The sequence below is a fragment of the Argiope bruennichi genome, chromosome 5, assembly GCF_947563725.1.
Source record: "Argiope bruennichi chromosome 5, qqArgBrue1.1, whole genome shotgun sequence".
NCBI classification, from domain to species: Eukaryota; Metazoa; Arthropoda; class Arachnida; order Araneae; family Araneidae; genus Argiope; species Argiope bruennichi.
Window position 1 is genome coordinate 61,909,493 of NC_079155.1, and position 27,496 is coordinate 61,936,988.

Consider the following 27,496-nt stretch of genomic DNA (forward strand, 5'->3'; position numbering starts at 1 on the left):
AGGAATAAAATAGTTCATGGATTTTTTTTTTCACAAGAAAAATGTTGTTGTGAATTATATTATTAGTTTTCAAGATTGAACTATTGATTTTCAAAGTACTGTATACGGTTTACGCTTTAAAATCTTTCATATATTTATAGAAATCACTATTTATAAAAATTTTCTATTATTATTACCATTGCTTTTTTTTATTAAATTACTTATTGATTTTTTTATAAATTATTATTTTTTGACTGTTTAATATAAAAAATATCATCGACAGTTTCAGTTTAAAAATTGTCTTCTTCTCATGCTGTATTCAGTTTTTTTCCCCTTAATTTGAGTTTTTGGATAATTCGAATTTTTATTATTATCATGGCAATTCAAATTACTTAAGTTTCACTCTACGAAGCAGGACGGTTATAATAATAAAATTTTAACTTTTTTTGGTGAAGAATAGAGAGAGATAGAGAGAGAAAGGTAGGGATTTCTCCCTCTATCCCAGCTGAATATCCAAAGAGAATAAATATCAAGAACTTTAATGAAAATTACCACAGAGAATTGTATGAATTATTTTTGAAAGTAAGCTTAGCAAATATGAATTACTATGTGACCACTTTTAACAATATTAAAAACGATCACATGTTGAAATTTACATTTTCCTTTTTATCTTATGATTTGAACCAGTCAATCTATCTATATTGTAATTAAAAATAATTAATAGATGAATAAATACTTTGTTTTGAAACGATAACTTAATTTTATTCCCAGATTTTTGTTAATGTTTTATGGATAGGTCTATTAAAAATTTATAAGCCTAATCAAATGAAACCGACGGTTATTACTTTTTAAGAGTAAGTAGCACTGTTTAAGAAATTATTTAATTAGTATGAACTCAGTTATTTCTTGACAATGCTGAGCCTCAAATCAGACGGTTACAGGGAGGATTACTTCTTTGTTCAATTTTCATTCATTCAAAACGAAAGAGAAAAAAAATATAAGACAAGAACTAGCATCACAACACATTATTAATATTCAATTTAACTCAAAATTTCTTGTGTTTAAAAAAGAAAAAAAAAATTGCCTTTCATTTCTTCTCTTTCCTTTCCTTCCAGAGCAGTTGACTTCGTGAACCTGATGTCCTACGATTTCCAAATGTACAGTCCCAGCTACCCGTTCACGGCGCATCACAGTCCACTTTTCACCAGGAACAGCGACAACCGAATGATTTACTATCTTAATGGTGTAAGTAGAAAAGAATCATTTTTCAAACCTTTAAGATTATTTTGTAGCTTCTTCAAGTTGGCACTTTTCTATCTATACTCAATGGCAACTCAAGTCGACCGAAATGGGAAAAACTACAAGGTATATCAAAACGTAAAGAAAAATAGTCCTGTGTATGTTCCTAATATATCTTTCATTATCGAACAAAAATTAAACAATAATAGGGATGTTTTGTATGATAAAACTCTGCATTGAAAAGCAAATATAATTTTATGGGACTTTTTTAATAAGCCTCACAGAAACCCAGCGGAAGTAGTCTCCCTAAAACTTTCTCGTATACTTTAATAAACTGTCATACTAAGAACGCCTTACATGGCATTGGCGTAGAATAGTTACGATATATTAGTTTTGGCTTAAATTTAGCTTTACTGAATCTATCGAGTCATCCTTGGCGAGCTATTTAGCGATTAATCACTGGCATGCGTTAATAGTATCCAAAAGTCGAATTTTTGTTTTAGACACGTTTTTTTTTCAACCGATTGGACCAAAACTTTGACTCAAAACTGCACATGTAAGCACAAAATCACATAGCAAATTTGATATATTTAAGTCATTGTGTTTTTGAATTACTGAGTTTACATGTTTAGTCATATCGACAAACAGTCAATCCATGGTTGGATTTGACACAATATGGCGTGTTTTGTGCTCATAATATAGTGAAATAAACTGATTATACATGTTGGATATTTTCGTTGCACTGATTGGATCCAAAATTCGACAAAGATCTATAACTCAGGATGGTCTATTTTTAAAGTTTTAATTTAGAATCAAGCTTAACTTCATGGCACAAAACTATATAATATGCTATCGCATGGCCTGGAAGATTATGCATGGTTACACAATTTTAAAATTTGAATTTATTGATAACTAACTTCATATTGATTGATTGATTGATAACTTGATATTTATTGATAACTTTTTATTGATAACAACTTAGTTTTTTCTCCTAATTTTCACAAATTTTGAAAGTATATATATATTTTAAGCTTTAAAACAATTTTTACAACATTGTAATAAAATTGAATCTGTTAGCCATTGAATCTTTATTACCTTTATTCGAAAAGGTAACACAAGAATTCATTCAATGTGTTTGTCGTTTTTAGGCATGGGCTGCAGCATTTTGGGAAGCTCGCGGCATGCCAAGAAAGAAGATAATGCTCGGCATACCAACTCATGCTCACTCGTACCATTTGCAATCCCCGCAATTGCACTCCATCGACGCTCCAGCTCTCGGACCAGGTCTTGGCAAAGGAAAGCTCACATATCCCCAGGTCAGTACTTCTCGCTACATGATCGGACAGAGCATTTTATTTTCTGTAATTTTAAAGAAGTGAAAAATGAACTATATGTAGCAAATAATTAAAGGTTTTTGTTTCTCTTTTCGACTTTACCACATGTTTATGAAATATGGTACATTTAACTGCGTAATATAAATAAGTACAGATAATGCACTAAAATTAATCTGTTTTGCATTTTACTTTTTTTTAGCTAACGCATTCACGTGAGAACGAACAGACAGCTAAATAGACAGTCAGTTCCAAAAATTAATACGAATCTATAATTATTGCTAAAACTTTTAAAACTATATACCAAATTTCATCCATCTTGCTTGGTGAATTAGGGTGTTTATATACATATGGATAGATTTTACTGACTGATTATGTCCAAAATTTGACAAATATGTACAAATTTGGGACTAAGATCAGATACCAGATTTTATCCATTCAGCTTTTATTATTTTTGAGTTCATAAACATTATCTCCAAAATAGTATTGTTGGATCCGTGTGTGTGGGGGGGAGAGAGTAATTCCTTAAATGTGGGAATTCTTGAGGTCAAATTTTTTAATGATTTTGATTCCCTTTCATCTGCTGTGAATGAAATTGAATTTTAATACTTTAGATTTCATGATAATTTTTGGAAGTATTAACTTCTTCTGTGATTGATAAAAATAAAAATAGAGATAAAAAATCAATATATGTTATATATATTTAATATACAATAATCAATATATTTAAAAAAATTTAAACACTTTTTATTAGTGTATTAATGAAGCAAAATTCCTTTTTTTATCAAAAATTTGGAAATAAAAAAAAAGAGTCAAACTTTAAATAAATCAAAATCGTTACAAAATTTGTAATTTATTTTAATTTTTAACAAATTTTTAAGATTTTTTTTCGTATGGTATTTATAGTGGTTGTATAATTTTCTATAATTGTTTCCTGTTCTTCAAGTTTTTATAATTTCCATTTTGTCTATCAGATTTTTTTTATTAGAAAACTTCCTTTTTTTTTTTTTTCAATATACTGATAAAAGTGCTCTTTTTTAATATTGATTATTTTTTGCTTTTATATCTAATGATATTCAATGTTCAAAAAAAAAAAAAAAAAAACGTAAACATCTTATGCTTTACAGGAATTGAGCACAATCACTTTGGTGGCAGAGTAATACAATCAAATTACTAAATTAAATGGACAGGCTTCATTTAAGTTTAAATTCATAATCTAATTTCATTACAAATAAAATTACGTTTTAATTAATAATCTAGATTTCTAAGAGTGTAATATATATAAATATTTATTATTCGACTAGAATAGTAAACATTCTAGTTAACATAAAATAGTTATTCTAATTCTAGTAAATATTTTAATTCTGTTCTAATAAAATTTTCTCACCTTTTAATAGTCTTTACTTTCTTTTCAATTTAATTAACTTTACAATAAAAAATCTAGATGTCAAAACAAAACTATAAAAGCATCAGATTCTGATAGAAATATTCTAACTAAATAGGAACATTTATAAAATATTTTAAAATATTATGAATATCCAGTATTTTTTTTCTTATAATAACAATTCACTTTATTTAAAATATTGCTTAATTTTTGACAAAAGATATTTCTATTTGCTGCACTGATAAAAAATATGTTTAAAACTTTTTATTATTATTTATTTTTCAATATATTTTATAATCCATAGCTACAGTTTATGAATTATAAAATGGAATAAAATTTATGGAATTTAAAAACTAATAATTCTTGAATTAATTTCTAGGCAGCTTTCTATGAAATCAGTTTTCAGTTAAATTTACATACTAAATATTTGAAGCTCTAAATTTTTTAACTATTCTATTACCATTAAGCTCTGTACAGATTTTGCTGTACAGAATTGTACAGCTTTTCAGAGTTCTAGTGCATATGAAAAATTGAATACAAAATTTTAAAGCTGAATTAAAAAGATTAGCTGAATTAGAAGCTTCCAAGCTGATTTAAAAAGTCCAAGAACAAATACTTATGGCAATTTAAATATTAATAACGCATATCTTTTTTAAAAGTTCACTTTTCTTTTCGAAAAAACACAATTGTAAATTGATTTCTTGGAATAATCAATACATTTACTCTTTTTTTTTTTTTGGTAGGAACAGATAATTTTAACAAATAAACAATCTTTATTCACCATTTACTACATAAAGATAAGTTTGGCCATTATGACTGTATGTAAATAATTCCTATCTTTATTTTGCTGTTAGAAACTGCCTAAGTTCACTGAACTGCCGATGAAAAGAAACCAAGGGTAACCCTAATAATAGTTCAAGGGTTTCCGGTTTTAAAAGTGAATCAACCCAAGTTCTGCTAGGATGAATATAAAAATAAATCAAAACGTAACTGATACATAAAAAGAAAGTTCCGCTGAAGGCGATATTTTCCAATAAAATAGCTTTTTTTAAAAAACTTTTTTCTACAAGAGTGAGTTATTTTTTAAACATATCTTTTATATAGGGTGTTCATTAATTAATGTCGGGGTTTCCGTACCTCATAACTTTCGAATAAAAAATATTACGCAAAAACCGATTACGTATTCGTAAATTACAACTCAAAGAATTTTATTAATGATATTAAAGTGTAAACCTTGCACAATTTGCACTTTGTAGGCATTCAGCTGAAGGTGATTATGTATTCGTAAATTCGCTGAACAAATTTTGACTCGAATTGAGGATGATGAAAATTACCTTCGGAAATGGTTCTTCAGTGACGAATCCACTTTTCATGTGTCAGAAAAAGTGAATAAACATAACTGTAGAATATGAGGCTCGGAGAACCCGCACGATTATCAAAAGTCATAATTTGTTCAGCGAATTTGCGAATACATAATCGCCTTCAGCTGAATGCCTACAAAGTGCAAATTGTTCAAGCTTTACACTTTAATATCATTAATAAAATTCTTTGAGTTGTACTTTACGAATACGTAATCGGTTTTTGCGTAATATTTTTTATTCGAAAGTTATGAGGTACGGAAACCCCGACAATAATTAATGAACACCCTATATTATAAGAAAAAGTAGCATGTAATGTAATTGTTTTACATAGAACCTTTTATTTATATGGTACTTCCTGATGACAGTGTGCAAAATTGCAGACTAACAATTCGAACCTATATTTTATTTAGAAAACTGCCAACTAAATAATTGCAATTTTCACTTATATCTAAGAAAGAATTTTTGTTTTATGTAGTTTTAAATATTCGAAAAGTTAAACACGTATTATTATTTTGAAATTGGTATAATAATTAAACAGGCAATCTGCGTAAGTCTCGTATCGATCAGATAAATAAGGGTTTTTTTTATATAAATTTTTTTTTAAAAAAGGTGGAAGGACAAACTTTCATTACGTTTAACATTTTTACTTTTGCAAAGGAAAAGATGTTTCTCAAGCTCATAAGAAAATAGGCGCTGCACATGGTACCGAATGAAACATTAAATGAATACTAATAACAAATTTGATATCCGAAGTTTCGTTTCGGTGCTTTATCATTCAAAGATGAGCAACTTCTCTGTCATCCAGGGGTGATGCTAGCTAAATACAGGCAATACGCAATGTCGATCCTCATAAGAATACATATGAGATTGTTCTGAAACTTTGTTTCCCATAGAAGCGTTCAAAAGCGCTAAAATAATATTGCCGTGGGGGAAAAAAATTACGAATTTCAGGTTCCCCATGAACTAAAAGAGTTACCTTACCAAAACGCATTGATATGCACGATTTATCAATAAAATGCAATTAAATTATCCATTTTTGAAATGCGTGATTACTGTAGATGGAAAACAAATAGTTTACAAAAATGTCAATCGAAAAGATCGTGGCACCAACACAAACAAAATTCGAAGCTCATCTTCATTAACAAAGACTTATATTAACAGCTTGGTGAGATAACAAAGGAAATATCTTCTTTACAATTACTCCGCAACTGGTCGATCAGTTCAAATGTGTATGTTCAATAACTGATCAGTGAAGAAGAACTGTATTGAAAAAAATATCTATAAAGCAGCGTAAGGACAAATACATCTTTGGTCATCCAGCAAAAATTATTGGATTTTGATTAGAATGCGTCGCTTAATTAGATTACCATTTATTTATTTTTCGTTCTATAATTTCTTCAAAAGCGCAAACGACATTAATTTTGCTGATATCTAAGCGCACTTGGTTAAATTTGGTTCTAAGAGTAATGGTTTACCCAACAGAGCGTCAACATATACCCATTCTCTTTTATTATTTAAAGAGATTTTATCTGACATGCTAATTTTTTCATTTTGCTACTGACACAGCGATTGTTTTAGCGTCATAAATAAAGGTTCGAGACTACATGATGCGATACAAAAGTGATTCATCTGTGTATATTTGGTTTGCTCTTAAAGTTTGTCTAAGGATTTTTACTTCGTATATATAAATATGATATATATGATAAAATAAAATAGCTTTGTTTAATCAGGCTGCAAACAATCTATTAACAAACTGTAATTCTTTTCAGGTTTGTCGATTTCTGAAAGCTGGAGCAACTCAGATCTTTGATGTATCAACGAAGGTACCTTTCGCCTACCTTGGACACAACTGGATTGCTTATGACAACGAACACAGCGTGTCTTTTAAAGTAAGCGTAATATCTGCTATTAAAATTCTGCAAATAATATATTAATAGCAAAAATTATACGAATTTTCATGAAAGCATTAATTTTGAATAAAAATACATAATTTAAAAAAATATACTATTTTTAATAACTAAATTTAACTTTTGTTGATGCAGGTGAATGTGGTTTATCTGATGAGAGCCATGACAAAATCGGTGGGTGAATACCAAAAATTCGATAATCCATTTTTTGAGAAAATAAAAATTTCGAATAATAATAAAGTTGAATGCTTGTCTGTGCGTGTTGGCGCTCAATAAGCCAGACTGTTTGACCTACAGCAACCAAATTTGGTATATTATATATATATATATCTAGGAAGATGGGAATGTTCACCTCGGGGCGATTTTTTTAAAAACGTTATATTAATTAAAAATTAAGTTAATTTTTGCGTTTTTCCTCAATAACTCCCAAAAATATAATTGAAAGAATAATAAATAAATAAATAGTATAAAATTTCAAAATTTTAAAAATTATTTTTTTAAGATACCAGTTTAATAGTCACGCAAATTTTTCATAAAGTTAGGTCATTTAAAAAAATTATAGTCTAATTTTCAATAATTAATTATATTGTTACCCTAAAATTCAAACAATTTTCAATGTTTTATCTATATTTAATCACGTGATTTTCTTCCTTTATTAAAAGCTGATTAAGAAGGATTTTGTTTAATATCTGTGTAGGTTTCAAGAGGAATAAAAAAAAAGTGGTTACAATAACGCGAAATGTAGAAGATTTTTACATTTTTAAACACTGCTGTCATAGGAATGACTGCCATTAGAAATATTCATGCACAAAATGAACAGAGCATATATAAGACAATTAAAGGAACGCAACATTAATATTTGACATTCCACTGTATCCTGAATATGAAGTTATATCTAAACAATTTAACTGAAATTAAATATAACCAATATGCCTGGGGAACCAGCTGATCATCAAAAGTGGTTAGTAATAAATTAAAAAAAAGATCTGTGCTTTATCTCTACAAATATCTTATAAAGATTAAACTTTATATGATATTTTGAATGTGAAGGAATTAAATAGATTGCATTTAGCTATTTCGAAATGTACAGGATGTGGGTAAACAGATTTCAAACCGTTAGAAATACTTTAGATTTTATTTCGAAATTTGAGACAAAATTTATGAAAGCTGCAAGTCTTAAAAAATAGCATTATTGAAAAGGACCAATGAGACAGTTGACTGCAAAAGGTAATCAATAATATGGAATTAACGTTTCAACTTTTTTGTTTCACTAGCCGTCTTTAGCAACCAGCTTGTTTTCTGATATATATTCTTTTTTTTTTTTTTTTTTTTCATATCTGTCCTGATATTCATGGACTCAGTGACAAAATAATTTTACATTTATAATTGTAATATACAGAATTTGAGTAGCTTTGCATCTGTTCTGCTTACTAACATGAACGTGCGTAATATAAGCAATAGCATTAAAAAGGCACATTTTACGTCCAATACATTCACTGAATTAGAATATATGTATTATTCTTGAATTTATTGATTATATTTCTTAATATACTTATTATAACAGTATTTCTTTAATAAACTTCACAGAAAAATTGATGAAATTAAAAAAAAAAAAAAGAACATTCCCTATGAGATGTATTTTGCTTTCTGCAATGGAAGAGAAAGACATTTAAATGTTTACATAAACAAGGAAAATGATTGAATTTCATCGCAACATAGAAAAATATTATTCTAAAAATAATAAATAAAATATTTTTGGAAATTTATTTAAACTAGAATGAAAACTATCTAGCAGTAAAATTTGTATCGTTAAAAACTGATTTTTGGAATTTTAAGTTGGTATGTAGGAATCATTTTTGTCCAGAATTTACAAGTGAAAGACATCAAAATTTTGATAATTTTCTTATCGATTAAAATTTTAAAAGAATTCGCTCCTAGATGCACATAAAAGTATATATCGGCCCAATTTGGCAGTTTTGTGTTTAATGATGCCAGTCACACATTATTTTTTATTATTAAGACAGATTTTTAATATTGGACTGTTAACACCAAAAGACTGACAAATTTTATATTTACGCTTCATTTCTGAAAAAATGTCGACGAAAGAAATAGTATTAAACTCCTGGTTATAAATATATTAACTAGGAGTTTCATAGAAACTGATATCTTTTTCCGATGATTTGGTGAACCCGTGGAAAGGCTTTGGGATGGAGGGTTCCAAGGTTGAAACTCGATTCCATCGAAGAATCGCAGTATAAGCAGTTCTAATGTAAATTAACTTTGTTGAAGAAGTATGAGAGAGAGTGTGGTTGCCATTCAGATGTCATCCTCATCATTTGACTACGTTTTAAGATTACACGGTTCTTACCAAAATAGTCTTCATGTTGCTTTAAAACGGAACGTTAATATTAGGGAGTCCCATAAGTTTCTTTCCTATTTCTAATATGAAATGAATACATAATATTTACTGTTTAATATATTATTTATTTTGTTACATAAGAACCCTTTTGCTCTATTACCTTTTTCCATCTCTCAGGAAACCTCATCATGCCTTCTTTCCAAAATTGTTGCATTTTGCACAAGAAATAATCCTCAAGGCGCGCTTTTATTCAGCTGATGGATTTAAAGCTCTTATCGTGAAAAGAAATTTTTAAGAACAGACAGAAGTAATAATCGGATGGAGAGAGATCTGGAGTGTATGCAGGATGCGGTAAACATCCCTTCCGACTAACGCAATATGTGGTCTCGCGTTGTCATGATGAAAAACAACTCCTCGTCAATTCATTAATTCTGGCAATTTTTTTTTGCTATGGCAGCTTTCAGTTGATGACAGTATTTCGTAGAATTTATTGTTTCACCTCGTGGAAGGAGCTCGTAGAAGATTACATCTTTCCAATCCCACTAAATGGACAAAAGAACTTTTTTGGGATATAGTCCCGGCTTTGCAACAGTTGAAGGCCTATTGTACTCACATCAAGAGCGTTTTCTATGCACATTTTCATATATAATCCAAGTCTAGTCACCAGTGATGCCGTCTCCATACCGTAAATTTTGCCTTTCTCTACCCATGTTAATGCTGTGGATGAAAGTCTTAAAAGAGATTGTGGCATAGACGGCTAATAGATAAGCCTGCATGTTTGCACAAGCAGAGCCAGATAAGGCCATTCATAGCGCGATGAGAAAGAAACTTTTGGGACACCCTAATATAACTAAACTTTTGTTTTCAGTTTAAATTAATACATCTTTTTTTAAAAAAAAGTTATAGGCTATTTTGGGACAAACTAATTTTGAATCGTCATTAGAATAACATTTCATCTGTATTCTCAATCTCCAAATTTCACACCATATCAGCGTTCAGGCCTTCAAAGCACAACTGCAAATTTAAAGTTACCGGGCTACATACACGACAGATATCGGTGGCACTTAAAACCTCATTAGCAGTAATTTTTCTTCTAAGTGAAAAAGCAAAGAACAAGAGATTATAATATTTATTCAATTATACCAGTGTAGTGATTGGATTTTGAAGCGTTAGGAAATAAACGTTCATAGATGGCGCTAGGCAACTAGCGCGAGTGTAATTAAAAAGAGTGATGTCATTCGAGTGTTGGCTCTTGGAGGAGAAGGAGTTACGGAGCAGAGTAACTCGAACGAATCTGAAATAAATCTGTTAAGTTTTCTATTTGCCTATTTATTGAAAGCACTCATGAACCAGCCACGACAACCAGATTATCGGACCCTGGGTCAAAAATGTTTGAATGGTTTTGATGTCAAATGTAAATTTTAAACATACATATTAAAAAAAAATCCATTAATTTTTAGTTAAATGTTGTTTATTTTTTCAGAGCCATTGGGTCAAAGATGAAGGATATGGAGGAATCATGATCTTCAATTTGAATAATGACGACTGGAATGCAACGTGTGACAATTCTACGAAATTTCCTCTTACGCGAGCAGTTACTAAGATGATATTTTAAAGAGAGGAAAATATGGTAGAAAAATCTAAAGGAAATTATTTATTTTTATGTGAATTAAATCTTTTGGACAAATATCTTGAGAAAAATCAATAACTAGGCATAGAATGTGTTTTTATAAGATAATTTTGTTTGATAAATAATTGACCTTGTTATAAAATGACATTCAACATTCCTTGCCATTTCAACAGCTTAATTATGGCAACATGGAAAGTCGTTGCCGAACTTACATTTCGCAAATGTTTTAGAGTAACCTGCCAACTATCGACAATTATCATTTTTGAATGAGGTTTAGAAGTGCCAGTATATTTTTTTTTATGTAGTTAATGACAAGATTCTTAAAGAATTCTACTCTAGAATGCGAAAAAAATTCAGTGTATGTTGTTATTTTGTACACTACTAGTCAGAACATGAATATTTTTGTTGTATTGTCGTTACTATATTAATTTATTCAAATAAGAATACTCACTTGTTTTGTAATCGTGATGTTTTATACATAAAGAACAAGAAATGTTTGTGTGTCATTCAGATGCTATGTACTTTTTTTTTTAATTTGGATATTGTGTTAATAAATTTTACTACTAAAAAGAAGTGTTTCCAAATCACATTTATAATATTCCAAGACTTACATCAATTCAACTAATCATATGACGATTTTTAAACATCATATGATTATATATGGATATCACTGTACTTAATTTAAATCGCCCAAACATTTTGTTTTATAGAAGGGAAAATTAACTGATTACGCTTTTCGAAATTATTTATGCATACAGAAAGTTCTTCTTAATTAAAAAAAAAAAAAGTTTTTGCATAAGAATAATAGCATAATAAGTTTGTTTTCGCGTTTACCTATAACATAACAAAAATGAGTGTGTAATTTTTTTTTATGATGAAAGGTTCAAACCAATTTATGGTGTCAAACGCTAGTCCGTACAAATCACACAACGGAAGAAAAAGAAATGAAATGCAGCAAGAATTTGTATTTTTCAAACATTCAGACGAAAATGTTCTACTAATTCGTTTTTATGCAGCAAAGTCCAAAAATAGCCACTTTACAAAAAACAATTAAATGATTTCTGAAACAGAAAAACATTCATTTCAAAAACAAGGTTTTGTTTCTTAATATCAACATAATTTGATTACAAAGAAATTTCAGATAACTGTGTGAGTAGATAAATATATGTCTAAAATTTTAAGAATAATTTTTTCCTCGCTTTTTAACTGAATCATTGACAAAATCCATCAAATAAACGGACTTTTTTTTTTTTTTTTTTTCATATAAAAGGGTATATTTTCAAATACACATTATAGTCTTCTTAAATATGGCATATAAATTAAACATAATTTCCGAATCAGAAATGCTCCATATTTTAAATCTTGCCCCTCACTGAATTAAAGAACATATGCGATTACACAGAAAATTTAGAAAGACCTTTTTGGTTTTTCAAAAACTGGAAATTTCAACAATGGTTTAAATCTTCACGCTATCATAATGTATTTGTAATTCGTTCAAAGTTCGTGAATAAATATTTAACTGATTAACGTTAAGGGATGACATTTAGACATAACTGATCATTGAAAGATAGAATGCTCGCATCTTCATGTTTCCTAAACAAAAGATTTGGACATTTTTCTTTTTTAAAGAAATTCCTCAGAGAAGGGAAGGGGAATCCCAAGACAACTGAGGTATTAAGAACCACAGTGCAAGAATTGCCAAACTAAACTAAGCATTTTACTTAAATAGTCCGGGTTTGTTTCAAAAGCAAAATGAAATATTAGTTTCAATTGAAAGTAGCCATTGTCAAACAGTTAATTCACTTTCAATATTTAGCTAAAATTGCGGGAGATTCCATTCAATTATCAACTCTTTACATAATTCCAATATTTATATTCTTTATTATTATCCAATACTTATTTTCTTTATACAATTTTCCAATTCAATATCCCGTGCATGAAGTTTCAAAGTTAGGAACTTGTACCTAACTTAACAAGTCCCCCACCCCCTCCAAATAATCTACTTCTTGTGAATAATGTTAGCAAACAGTGTACACTATTTCATTTTTTTTTTCCAGCTCTATGCAGCAAAAATCTGAATAATGCATTCCCGAAACTGTATTTATTGTTATTTACAATATGTATTTTTTTAATGATTTAAATAATATGAACATTAATTTGAATTCTTGTACGCTTTTTCTGTTGAAAGATAAAATCATTATAAATTTTCAAATCGGATTATTTCAGAATTGAAACATGAAAATGAATATGTTCTCTTTCTAAATATTACTTGACAATTACATATTATCATATGTATACTTAATGATACATATTATCACTAAGTTCCAGTAAGACTTTATGCCGTACAAATGTGCTAATAACTCATTTAAAAAAAACTAGCAGATTTTATAAATAACCATTAATGCCTACAATTACGTCGATTTTTAAAATTGATTTGTATTCGAGCGTAATAAACTATGAGAATTTATGTTTTCGTAATGTTTATCTACATTTTTACCCCTCAACATCAAATAAAATAAGTAATATCCAAAAATAATAATAATAAATAAAATTAAAAAAAGATTTTTTTTTTTTTTTGAAAATTTATTCAACATATTTTTTTTGTTAACAATTTTGTTTAAAGAATATATATATATTAAAGCTATGGATAATATTAAGTATGGAAAATACTACATTATAAACAATTCTTACTAAATCTATTTAGCTGATTGGAGTATCTTTGGATTTCAGTTTTTCCCCCGCTATTTTATATATTTTTGTACAACTTAGGTTAACTTAATATTAGATTTACAAGATGTCTTCACTGTGCAACTGAATTGCTGCACATCTGCAGCATTAATGCATTTCCCTTTTAATTCCTTTCCAAGTGTAAATTTTTAAAAAAATATATTACATTTTAAATTTTTACGTTGACATTTAATTCACATTTTAAGATTTTATTCATTTTTGTTTTATATTATATGCGTGGTATAGGTTATTTATTCCAATCACTGCCTAATAGCTAATTTCCATGTCATTAAAAAGTATGCTTATCCCACCGATAGGCATTAAGATTATATGGATAAAAAAATTGTCTGATAAGAAAGCAGGTTTTAGCTTTCCTGATAAGCATAGTAATGGTAAATCATATTACATGTTCAATGATGGAATTTACGTTATGAATACAACCAGTTTCCAACTTTCCACTATCGTAACGACAGTCGTTCAGATAGATCCAAATGTTGAAGCAGAGCTGAGACAACTCACTTGTGGCAACGGTTCCAGTTGGAAAAATGTTTCAAATAACAAAATATACATTTAAAATTATCCAAGTTAATAAATGTGCTGTTGAAAATAGTATGAAGTCTGAATTTTTATAGTCTCTCGGTCTAACAAACTCCACTAAGCATGACTATTGCCATGCTTAGTGGAATATCCTAGACGCACTCATGTTATAAACAAAACCATTCCATTGTTATGTGACTATGAATTTCTTTAATTTAAACCAAACGTTAGCCATTCAAAGCAAGAGTCACCCATTATTTGGGGGATTTAAAACGGTTTTCGAATTTTTCATGAATGGATAAAGAAGAGAAGTCTGAGGAAATTTTTGATTACAGAATATTTTACAAAATAAGATAAAAAAGACTAAAAAATTTTACGCACCATAATCTTTTCCCAACAGTATGTATCTTTACTCAAAATACTAACATTATAAGATTTAATCCTTAACAAAATAATCTTTTGTTGTTGTTACTTATGGCACTTGCCATAAATAACAAGCCCGCTGACGAAATCAGCGATTTAAGCTAAGTTTGTGCAGTAGCTTCTGAGGGTAAAGGCCCCTGAGCACCGAGGGCAGAAGTCTGACTTCTAGCTCATACGAACACTCACACACTCGCTTACACAACCCCTTTTTACAGAGAGGTTCTTCCACACACCTCACAGATAGAACACAGGGTGAGGAGCAACCATGCTCGTACCAGGACGCAAACCCGAGACGCCCAGATCACGGGGAAGAGGCGTTATCCCTAGGCCACAACACCGGCAAATAATTTTCTTCCAACTGGATTACCATCAACATAGTAAATGGTTTAGAAAGTAGTTCTAGGACGATTGGAATGGATACCCTAAACTGCGAACAGGCCATATTGTCTAATGGTTTTTAGGATGTGTGTGTGAAAAAGAAAAGCAGGAAAACTGATCAAGCAAATTTCTTATTCATTTTCTCAACAAAATATTAAATATTTTTATGTCACAAACTCACAACTATTTCTGTGCAAGACCGGAGATGCCACGTGCACCTTAATGCTCTCAAAAATCTTGCCAAGGCAAAGTAGGGTTTCATATTCGTTCCTGCATGAATATTGAAATTTTTACATGCAGGAATGATTTGTAGCTCATCATTGGCATTTTTTAATGCCGTGCAATTAGTTAATCGGTTTTGTAAAATAAAGAAATCACTCGTTTGCAAAAGTAAAGGGGAAAAATTAGGATGAAAAGATTTTGTAATTTGACAAGGAGGAGGGAAAAAAACTATATTTTGGCCTTTTCTTAGATTTATGCGCTTCGAGTTCTAGATTGCGATTACTTGCATCACAGTACAAAAACTGAAACAATAATTTGGCACTTGAATCGAAAGATCTTCAGGCAAAACTATTATAAATTAATTCTGCAGTAGAGTGGACCTAGGAAAATGAAATCTAAATGTTCACTATCAAATTATCTTCCTTATACAGCGGGTAAAAAAAGTTTCCGTACGGAAGACAAAATAAAAATAAACTAGTATAATTTTTAATCTTTGCATTTTATCTTTGTAAACTAACTTATGGTTAATATGAATCGTTAAAAGGGAGTTTCATAATAAATTTATCTTTTTACAAAACGCAGCTAATCTTTTTGCAACTTTTAAGATAAATGATAAAGTGTCATGCAAAAAAAAAAAAAGTTTCCGTACGCAATATGCAAATTCTTCCTGACGTGTTTTACAACTGACTCACAATAAATATTCGAAGTTTGTCAGAGTGAAGAACACACGTAGCAAACAGTTGTTTAAATTCAGTTAAATGGAAACTCCGAAAGCCATTCGACAGTTAATGATTCGGTTGCGAAAAGATAGATTATCTATGAAAAGAATTAGTGAAATTACTAACAAATCAAAGTCTACAGTGCAATATATTATTGAAAGATACAGTGAGCTGCAAACATTTGAGGATAGAAATCAATCCGGAAGACCTCCGATGTTAAATCGCTTGCATAAAAGAAATATCATGCGTAAGGTGCAAAATAATAGATAATCCGTAGATTAGTGCACCTCAACTGGCAACTGATATAATGGTTGATTGCACCATTAATCATGCTTCAGATGTCGAGAAATGTTATTAAAAAAAAGGTTATAATGGATGTGTTCTATTAGTCTCTGCAACAGGAAAAAAAAAAAGTGTCCCGAGTTTGCAAAGAAGCATGTAAGCAAGCCTCTCGGCCCTTTTTAGTCATGAATCAAAATTTAATATCCATGGATCAGGTGGTCGAGTTATGGTCTGGTGGAAACCAAAGCAACAGATGCTAAGTAAGAATTTATGTGGGATTGTGAAGCACGGTGGCAGCGGGATCATAGTTGGGGGGGGGGGGGCTGGTGTCGGAAATTCATGTTTTAAAGAAGGAAATGTTGATAAGTGCATGTATCTTGACATTCTAAAACAAAACATTTTTAACCAATGCAGAAAAACTGTCTCTTGGAACTGACTTTACATTTCAACAGGACAACGATCCTAAGTACACCTCCAAGATTTGTCTAGAGTGGTGCCTCTATCATGTTAAACAGCTTCACAGCTCTCCGATTTAAACCTTATAGGGAAGAAATTTATTAACCATTTTAAAACCATTTATGGGAAGAAATCAGTCATTAATTTAAAAAAAAAAAATATGACACAAAGAACAAGGTTGAATTCAAAATGGCCATTCAGAACAATATTTCTCCAAGAGCAACAACAACAAAAAGTGGGAGTGATGTCACAACGCTTGAAGTAATAAAAGCCAAAAGGAGGGCCTACCGATCATTAAATGTATGTTAGTCAGCGTGAAAACAATCTTCTATGTACTATGTAAATACCGCACAGAAACTTTGTTCTATATTTTGTTTCTTTTAATTTACATATTTAATTTTCCCCTTTAAAATATTCATAACCAAATTGTGTTAAAACCAAATTTCAAATTTCCTTGCACAGTATTTTGTGTCAAAAATTAAACTTTCATTTCCAGCTACGCATGGAAACTTTTTTAATACCCACTGTAAATATTAGAAGAATCAAATAAATCCAAATTTGTATTGGATGTGGAAGTCAAAAATAAAATTTCCGAGTATTGTCAAAATTAAGTGTATTCTGAAAATTGGAAATTAGTTGTAGATCATTTCGATCGTATCGTAACATATTTAGGTATTAATTTTAACAATGATCTAAGTGATTTCCGTAAAATTCTGTTCCGTTTGCTTTTTCTCTTTCACTCAGAATTTCTATTCAGACGGGGGGGGGGGGATAAACTTGTTCTCAAAGAATGTGATACACTGGAGCAGTTATTGAATTTCATATTCTCTTCTGTTATCAATACTTATTTTTATTTTATTTATCTGCGCGTGCGTATATGTAATTAGTCGTTTGTATATTATATCAGGATTCAACGTTTTTCAAATAATTTTTACATTAATTCTTTTTTTTTTTTTAATGCACAGAGGACAGCATATAATATACTTCTGTAATTTGTAATTTTTATAGCAAAAACTATTCTCTGAAAACATATAAATGCTGAGAGTGAAATCTCACTTTTTTTCAGTTTGTTAAAAATTCTCAAAATAACGGTAGGCTAATACTTTCCAGAAACTTAATTTTAAATTCGAACATAAAAACTTTACTTGGTATTTCTTACTTCCAATAGCAAGTATCATAGCCACATAAATATTAATTTAGATAAAGATTTTTAGAATAGGAATATATAATATTTAAGTCATTGGTTTTTATTTGTTGCATGACTGATATTTTAGGTAATGCCAGAGATAAAATTATTTCTGCTTTCATATCTACTGCTAATAAAAAAAAGAATGCTTGCTTGTTAATACTGCAGATTTCCCTTGAAATGACAATGCAAGATTCTTTACTTCTATGAAAACTGTGGATCCATGAAAGAATCACATTCCTACATAGCTGAACAAAATAATGAAAAATTTTGTTTAATATCTGCATGTTATAATTATTCTTACACTAATTGCTATATTGAACTCAGACAATAAGAGAAAACAAAAAAATCTTAAAATTGTTACACTTTCGTAACATATTTTCGCATTAAATTATACTTTCTCAATGAGTTACATTAAAAATAGGATATTTATGAAACTTTTAACCAAAGTGTAGGCATTCAGTCTCAGGTTTTATATATAATTGTCTTTATCAGTTATTATCAGTCACTTTTAATCCTGTAAACAGGCATTAAAAAAAATTAAACATCAAGTTTTGAGTTTAATATTTAAAATTTAAACTTCAATAAATATTATCACTAGTTAATACTTTACTATTCACCTTTTAGTATAAATATTATGCCAATATTGTATTTAGTAGCAGCTAATAATGATGAATAAAGAAAAAAAAATCAGTTATTATATATATAAATTCACTGCATTACTAAAAGAATAAGAGAAATACTGAAGGAATAGCAGAACCATCCCACCTCAATGTTATATTTTAATAATCTGAAGAAATGAAAGACCATTTTAATATCTTTTATTCTGTTGTCAATAATCGTTTTTATACATGTCAAAACAGACTGTATGAAGGAAATAGAACTGTTTAGGTACACTGGCTTTATATATATATAAATAAATTATAATCAAAGAAATAATTTGGAAAAGTAGAAATTTTATTAAAATTAACAATAAGCATCATTTCAATTTCTGAAATACTTTAGCTCAATCATTTGTTATAAAACATACTTTGTTTAGAAGGAATGTTCTAATCATTCTTTGATGTCCCCAGGAGACCTGTCATAAAACTCAACATATACGAAGTTATAAAAATTACTAATTCAAAACAGATTTAAAAGCATCAATATACTTTTCAGAAAAAAAAAAAAAAAAAAACATGGCATTAATTTTGATTACAGTAAGAATTTTATTTTTCAAATGCAATCAAAATATTTTACAAAAATTAGACAAAAGACTTAAAATAATTATTTCTAAAAAGTTGAAAAATTAAAAAACATTTATAAAATTTCAAAATAAAATTACAAAAAGAGGGCACTTTTTTAAACATGAATATTTGCAGATAATAGATTAATTTGATATGGGTAAAAAAAATTTCATGGAGTAGTTAACAAAAATTTTTTTAAATTCTTGAAGGTTAAATGTTTTTTAGTAATAATACTTTAGATTTTTATATGTTAGCTAAGCCTGTTTCTAATTTCATGCCAGTTACAAAAAACATTCGATTCCATTTAATATGCAGATGAAATTTATCTTCCAAAAATAGAATTCTATATATCAGTGAGAATCTAATTAAATTTTAACCATTGAGTTTTAATGTCACTATTTGTTATTGACAAAAGATGCATCAAATTCTTAAAATTAAATTTTATGGTCCCATGAAGATTTAGTTTCTTAACTTCACATAATTCTAGATACATTTTATACAGTGATACCTGCGTGCACATCAAAATAAATATGACAAAAGACTTACAAATATGAAAAGTACGATAGAAACTTTTGTCTATAGAAAATATAGACCAAAGAAATAAAATTTACAAATATGAAAAGCATGATTTATAAGATGATATCATTTGTCTTCCCTAAAAAGTGATCACAATGTCATTTAAAAAGCATATAACTGGATAATTCCTATTTCTTGAAGTATGACTTGCATTAAAATAAGATTTCAAATTAAAAAGAATTCAGCAACAGTTTATAAAATTCTTTGTGTATTTATTGAAAGAAAAAACTATTTTTTGAATAAATGAAAGTTCTTTCAATCAGGTTTTTTAAAATTCAGTTAATTCATAGATAATTCAACTGTTTTGCCAGAATGATTCTAGATAAAATAATAAAAATATGCAACTAAATTATGATCAAACTATAAATAAGTTCACTTAGAAAAATTCCAAACAATCAGTTCAGTTCTCTTAAAGTATAATTTATCATTATTTCAAGCAAAAATAATCAATTTCTCATAAATGAATGATACATAACTATTAAATATCGATAAGAATTAAAAACTAAATACATTCAAGTTAAGTAGTTCTCAGACAAATTCTTCATAACATCGTTATATTTCAAAAATTCATATATAACAATTTAATACATGAGATAAAAGAAAATTCAACTGTCATTTATTAATTTAAAAGTTTTCATTTTAATACTGTATGATTTTTTTTAGTTATTTAAATTAGTTAGTTGGTTAGAAATTTTAGGAACAATTATTGGTAACTTGCTAAATATAATTCTATCAAGAATTTCTTTCTTTCATCCATTTTATAAAGCTTACATTAGAACAGACATTTAAAAAAATGAATGCTAATGAACACAGTTTACTTTTATTGAAACTTAAGTAACTTATCTTAACAAATTGACTAAAATTGTATTAAAACAATATAAATCATAGATCAAGACATGACAAAGTAACAAAAAAAGTATTTAAATCAAAAATAGTTCCTAATTCTCACCATAATTGTTGTCAAATTATTTGCTGGAATAAAAAAAAAGTTGTTAACACACAACAGAAGCATAAAAATAAACAACACAATCATGGAATGGATTTTATTATACATGAATGAACTACACAAGATGGTAACTTAAAAATGAAAACAATCATGATGGACAAATGCTCAAGAATTGTATATACATAAAAGGCAATAAATCAACTCATTCCAAATTATACCATTTAACTGAATGGGGAGTCAGTAGTAGCAGTCATTAAGAGCCCAAGACTTGTAGCTATTAATCTAAAAAAACTAAACAAAATAAAACTAAAAAGGTAATCTGGGAATGTTTGATTTTGCTGATATCTGTTTTCTGATCTAGTCCCTGGTAAGTAAGAGAAAGCATGAAAAATAGATAAAATGTACAAAGTATTCAATTTGCACTATTTTCAGAAGAATAATAAGATACACTATGACATTCTGTTACTTTTTCCATAAGCATTATTCATTTTGAGCACACAACATGACATAATGGATAAAACTTCATATTCATAGGACAGCATCAGATGACAAAAATGAAATTTATATCAGCAAGGTTCTCTGCAAAAGAACACAACAAAAAATTGCATATTTCATACACATAATTTAAAACAAAATACCTATAAGGGAAGGAGATTAGTCAATTACTGGTGAGCAATCCATTTGTTAAACGTGCGACCCTACTTACCGCATCTTACCTTAACAGATAGAAATAGGCTCCCAGAAAGATCTGGAACGCCTTGTGCAAAGGATACCAGAAGGAGCTTTAATTTTGAGTTGGCCCTAAGCAATGCCATCAATTGTAATTGATCATCTGTAGTATAATACAAGCCTCATCAGAACAAAAAAAGCAACCAAAATAAATGAACTACCAATAATGAATAATAGAAAAAAAGAGAAAAGAAAATCCATCAAACCTTTTTTCAGAACAAGGACAAGGAATTAATTCAGAAAAAAATTGTCACAGAAATCACATGAATGTCAACATTCCAATATATAATATAATCTGAAGAGCAGATTAAAATTATATTAAAAGTTTAAAAAAAGCAAGCTAAATATTGACAAAGTAGATACCTTAAGTACAATATCATACAAAGAAAAAACAGCCAACTTTACAACCACCAATAAAACATTTCATGCAATGATAACTAAAACTCAAAAAAAATATTTATACCTTGATCAATATATATCAAAAGTATATCCAAAAATACAATAATGAAAATAGAAAAGACTTAATACAAACATAATAAATAATTATAAAGCCTAAAATTTATCATAGAGTGAAAAAGGACTCAAAACAAAATTAGATTAAAAAAAACACTATTAGCCATATTAAATAATATTTAGAATCTTCATAAAATACATATATATCATGAAAATTAATAGAAAACATTTTTTTTTTAAAAAATGCAGTTAAAATATATTGTTTGATCAAATACAAAGAATAACTATCACAATAAAAAAAAAATTCACAAGTAAAAAAAAAAAAGAATACTCACAAATGAAGCTTAAAAATTGTCTAGACAAATCAAAATCTTACCCGTTAGAACAGCCAATAAAAAAAGTACAAGAAAAGAAAACTATCTTGAAACGCAAGTATCTTGTCAGAACCAGAAAAAAAAATCCACTTACAACTATCAATCAACCAAATGAAGGTCTCCCCATTCAAACCAGAATTCAAAATTGGAAAGTTCAGAGAAGAGTAAAAATTTCTACATAACTAACAATTTGTACTATAGTCATATAAAACATTCCTATTGTCCATAAGAAAGTACTTGATTTTTTTTTAAATCAAACCTTTTGTTACATTAATAACTACTTCTTTAATATTTTATAAATTTATTTTACCTTTTGTATTAAAGTATACACAATATGGATGATGAAAAATGTAATTATAATCTATTCAGCTTTCAAACCAAGATACAAAATACAAATAAAAAATATTTCAAAATTATATAATAAAGCCCAGTTCCTTGAATATTAAAATAATTCAAATTCCAGAAATTTCTTGGTAACAACATCACAAAAAGAACAATTTTATTAGATCAAATATAAAATCACATAAGAAACCAATGACTAATCAATACATATAGTAGAATCAATACCACGGTTCTAAAATTTAAAGCAAAAGATAAATTTTAACACATTTTTAATTTTAAAAAATAAGTAGAATTTTGATTAAGAAATAGTATCACAAACAGCATCACATATTTTTTTTTAATGAAAGAATTGTTAAAGTGTACCAATAGTGCACAAATCTTGTAATTTCAATATACATAAAATACAGAAATTAGAAGAATATTTTCAAATAATTCAACATAAGTAACCATAATATTTATATCAAAATATGTAGCATATTTATATATACTAGAAGCAGATGGGGGGAGGACCAAAATTTACCAATAATCTTTAATTTATATCATACACGTAATAAGAAAGAAACTACAGAATTGTTTTTCAATGTAGGTTTATTATAATTAGAAAAATTAGGAATTCAAATTAAATATTGATTACATCATTATTTCTGCAAGTAAAACAATTATAGATTCATTAGTTGAGTGAGTTTTTATCTGCTAAATAAATTTAGAAGAAATAAACAAAATAGAAAATACAGTTATTAATTAATGATCCTTAAAAAATGCTTATAAATTTAATTTTTGATTTTAACAAACATATATAACACATGACAAAACAATAAATAAATAAATATTGAAAAATAAAGTAATATTTATATACCAGAAATGAAGCTATAATATAGATCTCAAATGTATATTGCAACTAAGCAAAATTTTCTTACATACATTAAAAAAAAAATCTTTTAGAATTAAATAACTATATGTCTATCATCACCCAAAGAAGAAACTTCAAGAAAATAGAGATAATCTAGAGGATGATTATACCAAATTTACTAAAAATACAGTTTCTTTTTGAAAAGATTTGGATTCACTTTTTCTTTAAATGCCCTATTTCCCAAATAAGTAATAATAAAAAATTAATAAAAATAAATTCAATATTTATTAATTCAAATTCAATTTATTTGAATTAATAAAAATTAATTCAAATAAATTCAATTAATAAAAATAAATAATGAGGAAGAGGGGAGCATCATTTTTTATAAAGGAAAAAAAATTTCGAAATTTAGCCACTAATAATTGACTAAACCCTAATTCTTTGAGAACATTTAAAAGTTGCTATTAAATATCTGGAAAAATATGAGAAGGAAAATAATAATAATAATAATAATACTGAAGAACTTAAAAAAAAAAAAAAAAAAAAAAAAAGCAATTCTAAACATTCATATTAAATGAAAATATGAAAATTTTTGTTTTAAGAGTAGAGCAAGATTATATTTACTGCCCACTCCCTCAATTTATAAAATGTGAAATTCCAAAAGTTAAGGATTCCCCATTTTCTTAAAATAAACAGAACATTATTTTTAAAAAATTGAATATTCAAGCAAATGTCCCATAAATAGATTTGAAGAAGAGATGAAACACATTTTCGTCATGTATATATGTATATATTAATGAGCAGTGAAAAACATATTTTTAAGATCATAAAATCAAATTAAAGATACTTACATTTTTATTGTGGAGCTGCAGCAGTAAATGACTGTTGCCCATAATTTGGGTAATTATATCCAACAAATGCATTAGGTTGTTGTTGCCCAAAGGGTTGGGCAAAAGGTGTAGGCCACTGCCCCTGATGCCCAGTTGGTGGAAATGGTTGAGGATGACCAGGAGGTGCAGGAACCCCTGTAGGAGCAGGGGGCTGCTGAGCCCCACTTGGTGGCTGCTGTACTGGAGGAGCAGCAGGAGGAACAGAAGCTGGAGGAGGTTGAGCTGGTGGAGCAGCAGGTTGCGGAGTAGGCTGAGGAGCAGCTGCTGGAGCAGGAGCTGTTGTTGTTGGCTGTCCTTGTGGGAAAGTTTGTCCAGTCTAAGGAAAAATAAATATAAGAATATAGTAAATTCAAAGCATTCAAAAACATTCACCACTCCATTTCTCAGGTAAAATTTTGGAAGAAAAAATTCTTGAAAATATTTATTTTCAATTGGAAGACAAAATGAGCAGTGACAAATCACTCCAAGAATATTTGAGAAATACTCAAAATAATGAAACGCATATTTATATCATACTGCAATATTCTTTTGAATTAATATTTTCGGTATTACAACTAATTTCTGCAATGTACAATTATCTTTCAGTTTATGTATATTCTTTATATAGAGGGTACTGGTTATTACCTATATGCTAGCAATTAATCGCTGAAGGTATCATATTAGTCAATAAAATTTAACTGTTTGCCAGGGACATGCAATTGAGCCTAAGCTTTGCCAATGGCATGCAGTTTATACAGGGTATACATAGAATTACAAAAGACTAAATTGATCATGTATGAATTCCTTTTATTTGACAATAGCAAATAACACAATCACTCTCTCACGTGTTATGAGATCAACTAATAGCCAATAATGTGCTAATGTTTGGTAATCATGCAAAAATTTCAGACAATTACTAGGAAAACTGCAATCTTTCGGGAGAATAAAAGTGCTGAAGTAATATTTTCTGTTTATAGGGATGCATTATTTTTTTTCTTCCTAAACAAGGAACAAACACACATAGCACTAGATCTGTTCAATTATAACTGAATATTTTTTTCCCAATTATTTATAGCATAAATATAGATTGTATATACACGTGCATATGTGTAACTCAAGCACATGTCCTCATTTTGGAATAAATGCAATTTCAAAAAATCTCTATAAACATTATACAAAGGGTGTTCAAATGAAAAGATACAAAACGACTATGTGGGTATAAATGAAGACTTTATTCAAAGTATACACCATAGGCCTAAGCACAACGATCCCATTGATTAACGAGCCAAAGGATTCCTTGTTCCCAGAGTTCCTGTGGCCGTGACCAGCCCCAGCCTTACACAGCGTCCTTGAGTTCGGCATCCAAGGTCTGCCACTTGTTGAATTCCTCGAGCCAATGTGTACTGTGAGACATTCTGACAACTACGCAGGTCCACTAAGAACAAAAGTCCGGGGCTACTCGCGAAGGGTGTGGTTCTGCTCCATGATAATGCGCGTCCACACATCTCCAGAGTCACACACGCGGAACTGACCAAGTTCAAGTGAAAGCAGCTCGACCATCAGCCCTACAGCATGGACATATCGCCCTGTGATTTTCACGTGTTTGGCCCCCTGAAAAAACATCTGAAAGGAAAGCACTCAAGGACGTTGCGAAGGTCTGGGTCTCGTCACGGCCACAGGAATTCTTTGTTTACCTAAGTAGGATTTGAATAATTTTTTTTATATTACTTGTTTAAGATGACTTAGAAATGCAAAAGCAAATGATAAGAGAGCATTAAAAAAATCTTTTTTCCCCCCCATCTAAAATTTTTCAAATTCAATAAAGAAGAGCGATTTAAATATTGCTCATAATGGATACCCATACAAGTTTTAATCAGTGTAGATTAAGATAATCTGAAAAAAGATATACTATAAAAAAGTATAAAATTTAGCAGTAAACATAGTTTAGCAGGAGAAAAAAAAATGGAAATAAATTAATTAAAATTAAATAGAAGTCATATTATATTTATAAAAAAAACTAATATTTTCTCTAAAAAATATTTAGTTTCTAAATAAACTTCTAACAAGGAAATTGTATACAGTAAACAATATTCATAGTAAGAAAATATAACTATATCAATAATTCTTTTAGAACATTTGAAAGTATTTAAAAGAATCTACTTTAAAAGATGATGGAAGTTTTTACATGACCATTACCAAGTACACATTCATATTGGCCAAGTAATAGAATTCCTTTTGGTTTCAGACAAGATAAAATTGAAATGAATTTACTCCTTATGAATGAATATAAGCCCTAATGGATTCAGTTAAGTTGACAAATCATAAATATCAAAATAATATAAATAAAAAAATCTGTATACATATGTAAAACAAGAAAAAGAAATATGTATTCCAGAATTTTTTTAAAGAGAAAATGTGGATTTTCATTAAGATATACTTCAATATATTGAATAAAATTTCCATATAACAAAAAAATAATAAATTGAGGAAAAATTGTGTTGATCAACTGATAATTCCAAAATTTTCATTTGGGTTGCTATTAGCTACATTCATCAGCTTATCGCTCGTCTTATCATTATGAACTTCAAAGGTACATTAATATGTTTAACAATTCTTGTTTCAGAATGCTGTGGGATTACAGTATCAGCATGATCACACACAATGGTGCATGATTCCTCATAAAACAAAACTGAGTAGCATTAAGGATCCAAAAGATATGTGCAAAAAATTGAAAAAGGTATATCTATATTTCTAACAATTCCTGTTTCAGAACGCTGTGGGATTGCAGTATCAGCACGTTCACTCAGAATGGTGCATGAATCATTATAAACAAAAAATGCATTATGGATACAAAAAAAATATGCAATAAATTATAGATGGTACATCCCTATTTTAATAATTTTTGTTTCAGAACGTTGTGAGATTACAGTATCAGCATGATCACTTAGAATGGTGCATGATTCATCAGAAACAAAAAAAGCAATATGGATATAAAAGAAGTATGCAAAGAA

General features: G+C 28.6%; 2 protein-coding genes across 6 annotated transcripts in view; one reads left to right on the forward strand and one right to left on the reverse strand.

The window, feature by feature from the left end:
• The window catches only part of LOC129969287 (acidic mammalian chitinase-like), a 50,602-nt gene extending 38,903 nt beyond the window's left edge, over positions 1-11,699 (forward strand). For both annotated transcript variants that reach the window (XM_056083788.1, XM_056083789.1), the window contains exons 6-9: positions 1,095-1,224; positions 2,367-2,534; positions 7,064-7,183; positions 11,044-11,699. In XM_056083788.1, coding sequence (XP_055939763.1) covers positions 1,095-1,224; positions 2,367-2,534; positions 7,064-7,183; positions 11,044-11,175 — 550 coding nt within the window. In that variant the 3' untranslated portion in view covers positions 11,176-11,699. The remainder of the gene's footprint in view (positions 1-1,094; positions 1,225-2,366; positions 2,535-7,063; positions 7,184-11,043) is intronic.
• Positions 11,700-20,950: 9,251 nt separating this feature from the next.
• The window catches only part of LOC129968650 (far upstream element-binding protein 1-like), a 35,971-nt gene continuing 29,425 nt past the window's right edge, over positions 20,951-27,496 (reverse strand). For 2 of the 4 annotated variants that reach the window (XM_056082755.1, XM_056082757.1), the window contains exons 18-19: positions 24,468-24,822; positions 20,951-21,700 (exon numbers count right to left, since the gene is read on the reverse strand). In XM_056082755.1, the coding sequence (XP_055938730.1) occupies positions 24,472-24,822 (351 nt within the window). In that variant the 3' untranslated portion in view covers positions 20,951-21,700; positions 24,468-24,471. The remainder of the gene's footprint in view (positions 21,701-24,467; positions 24,823-27,496) is intronic. The other 2 variants (XR_008784437.1, XM_056082756.1) reach the window with 2 other exon arrangements.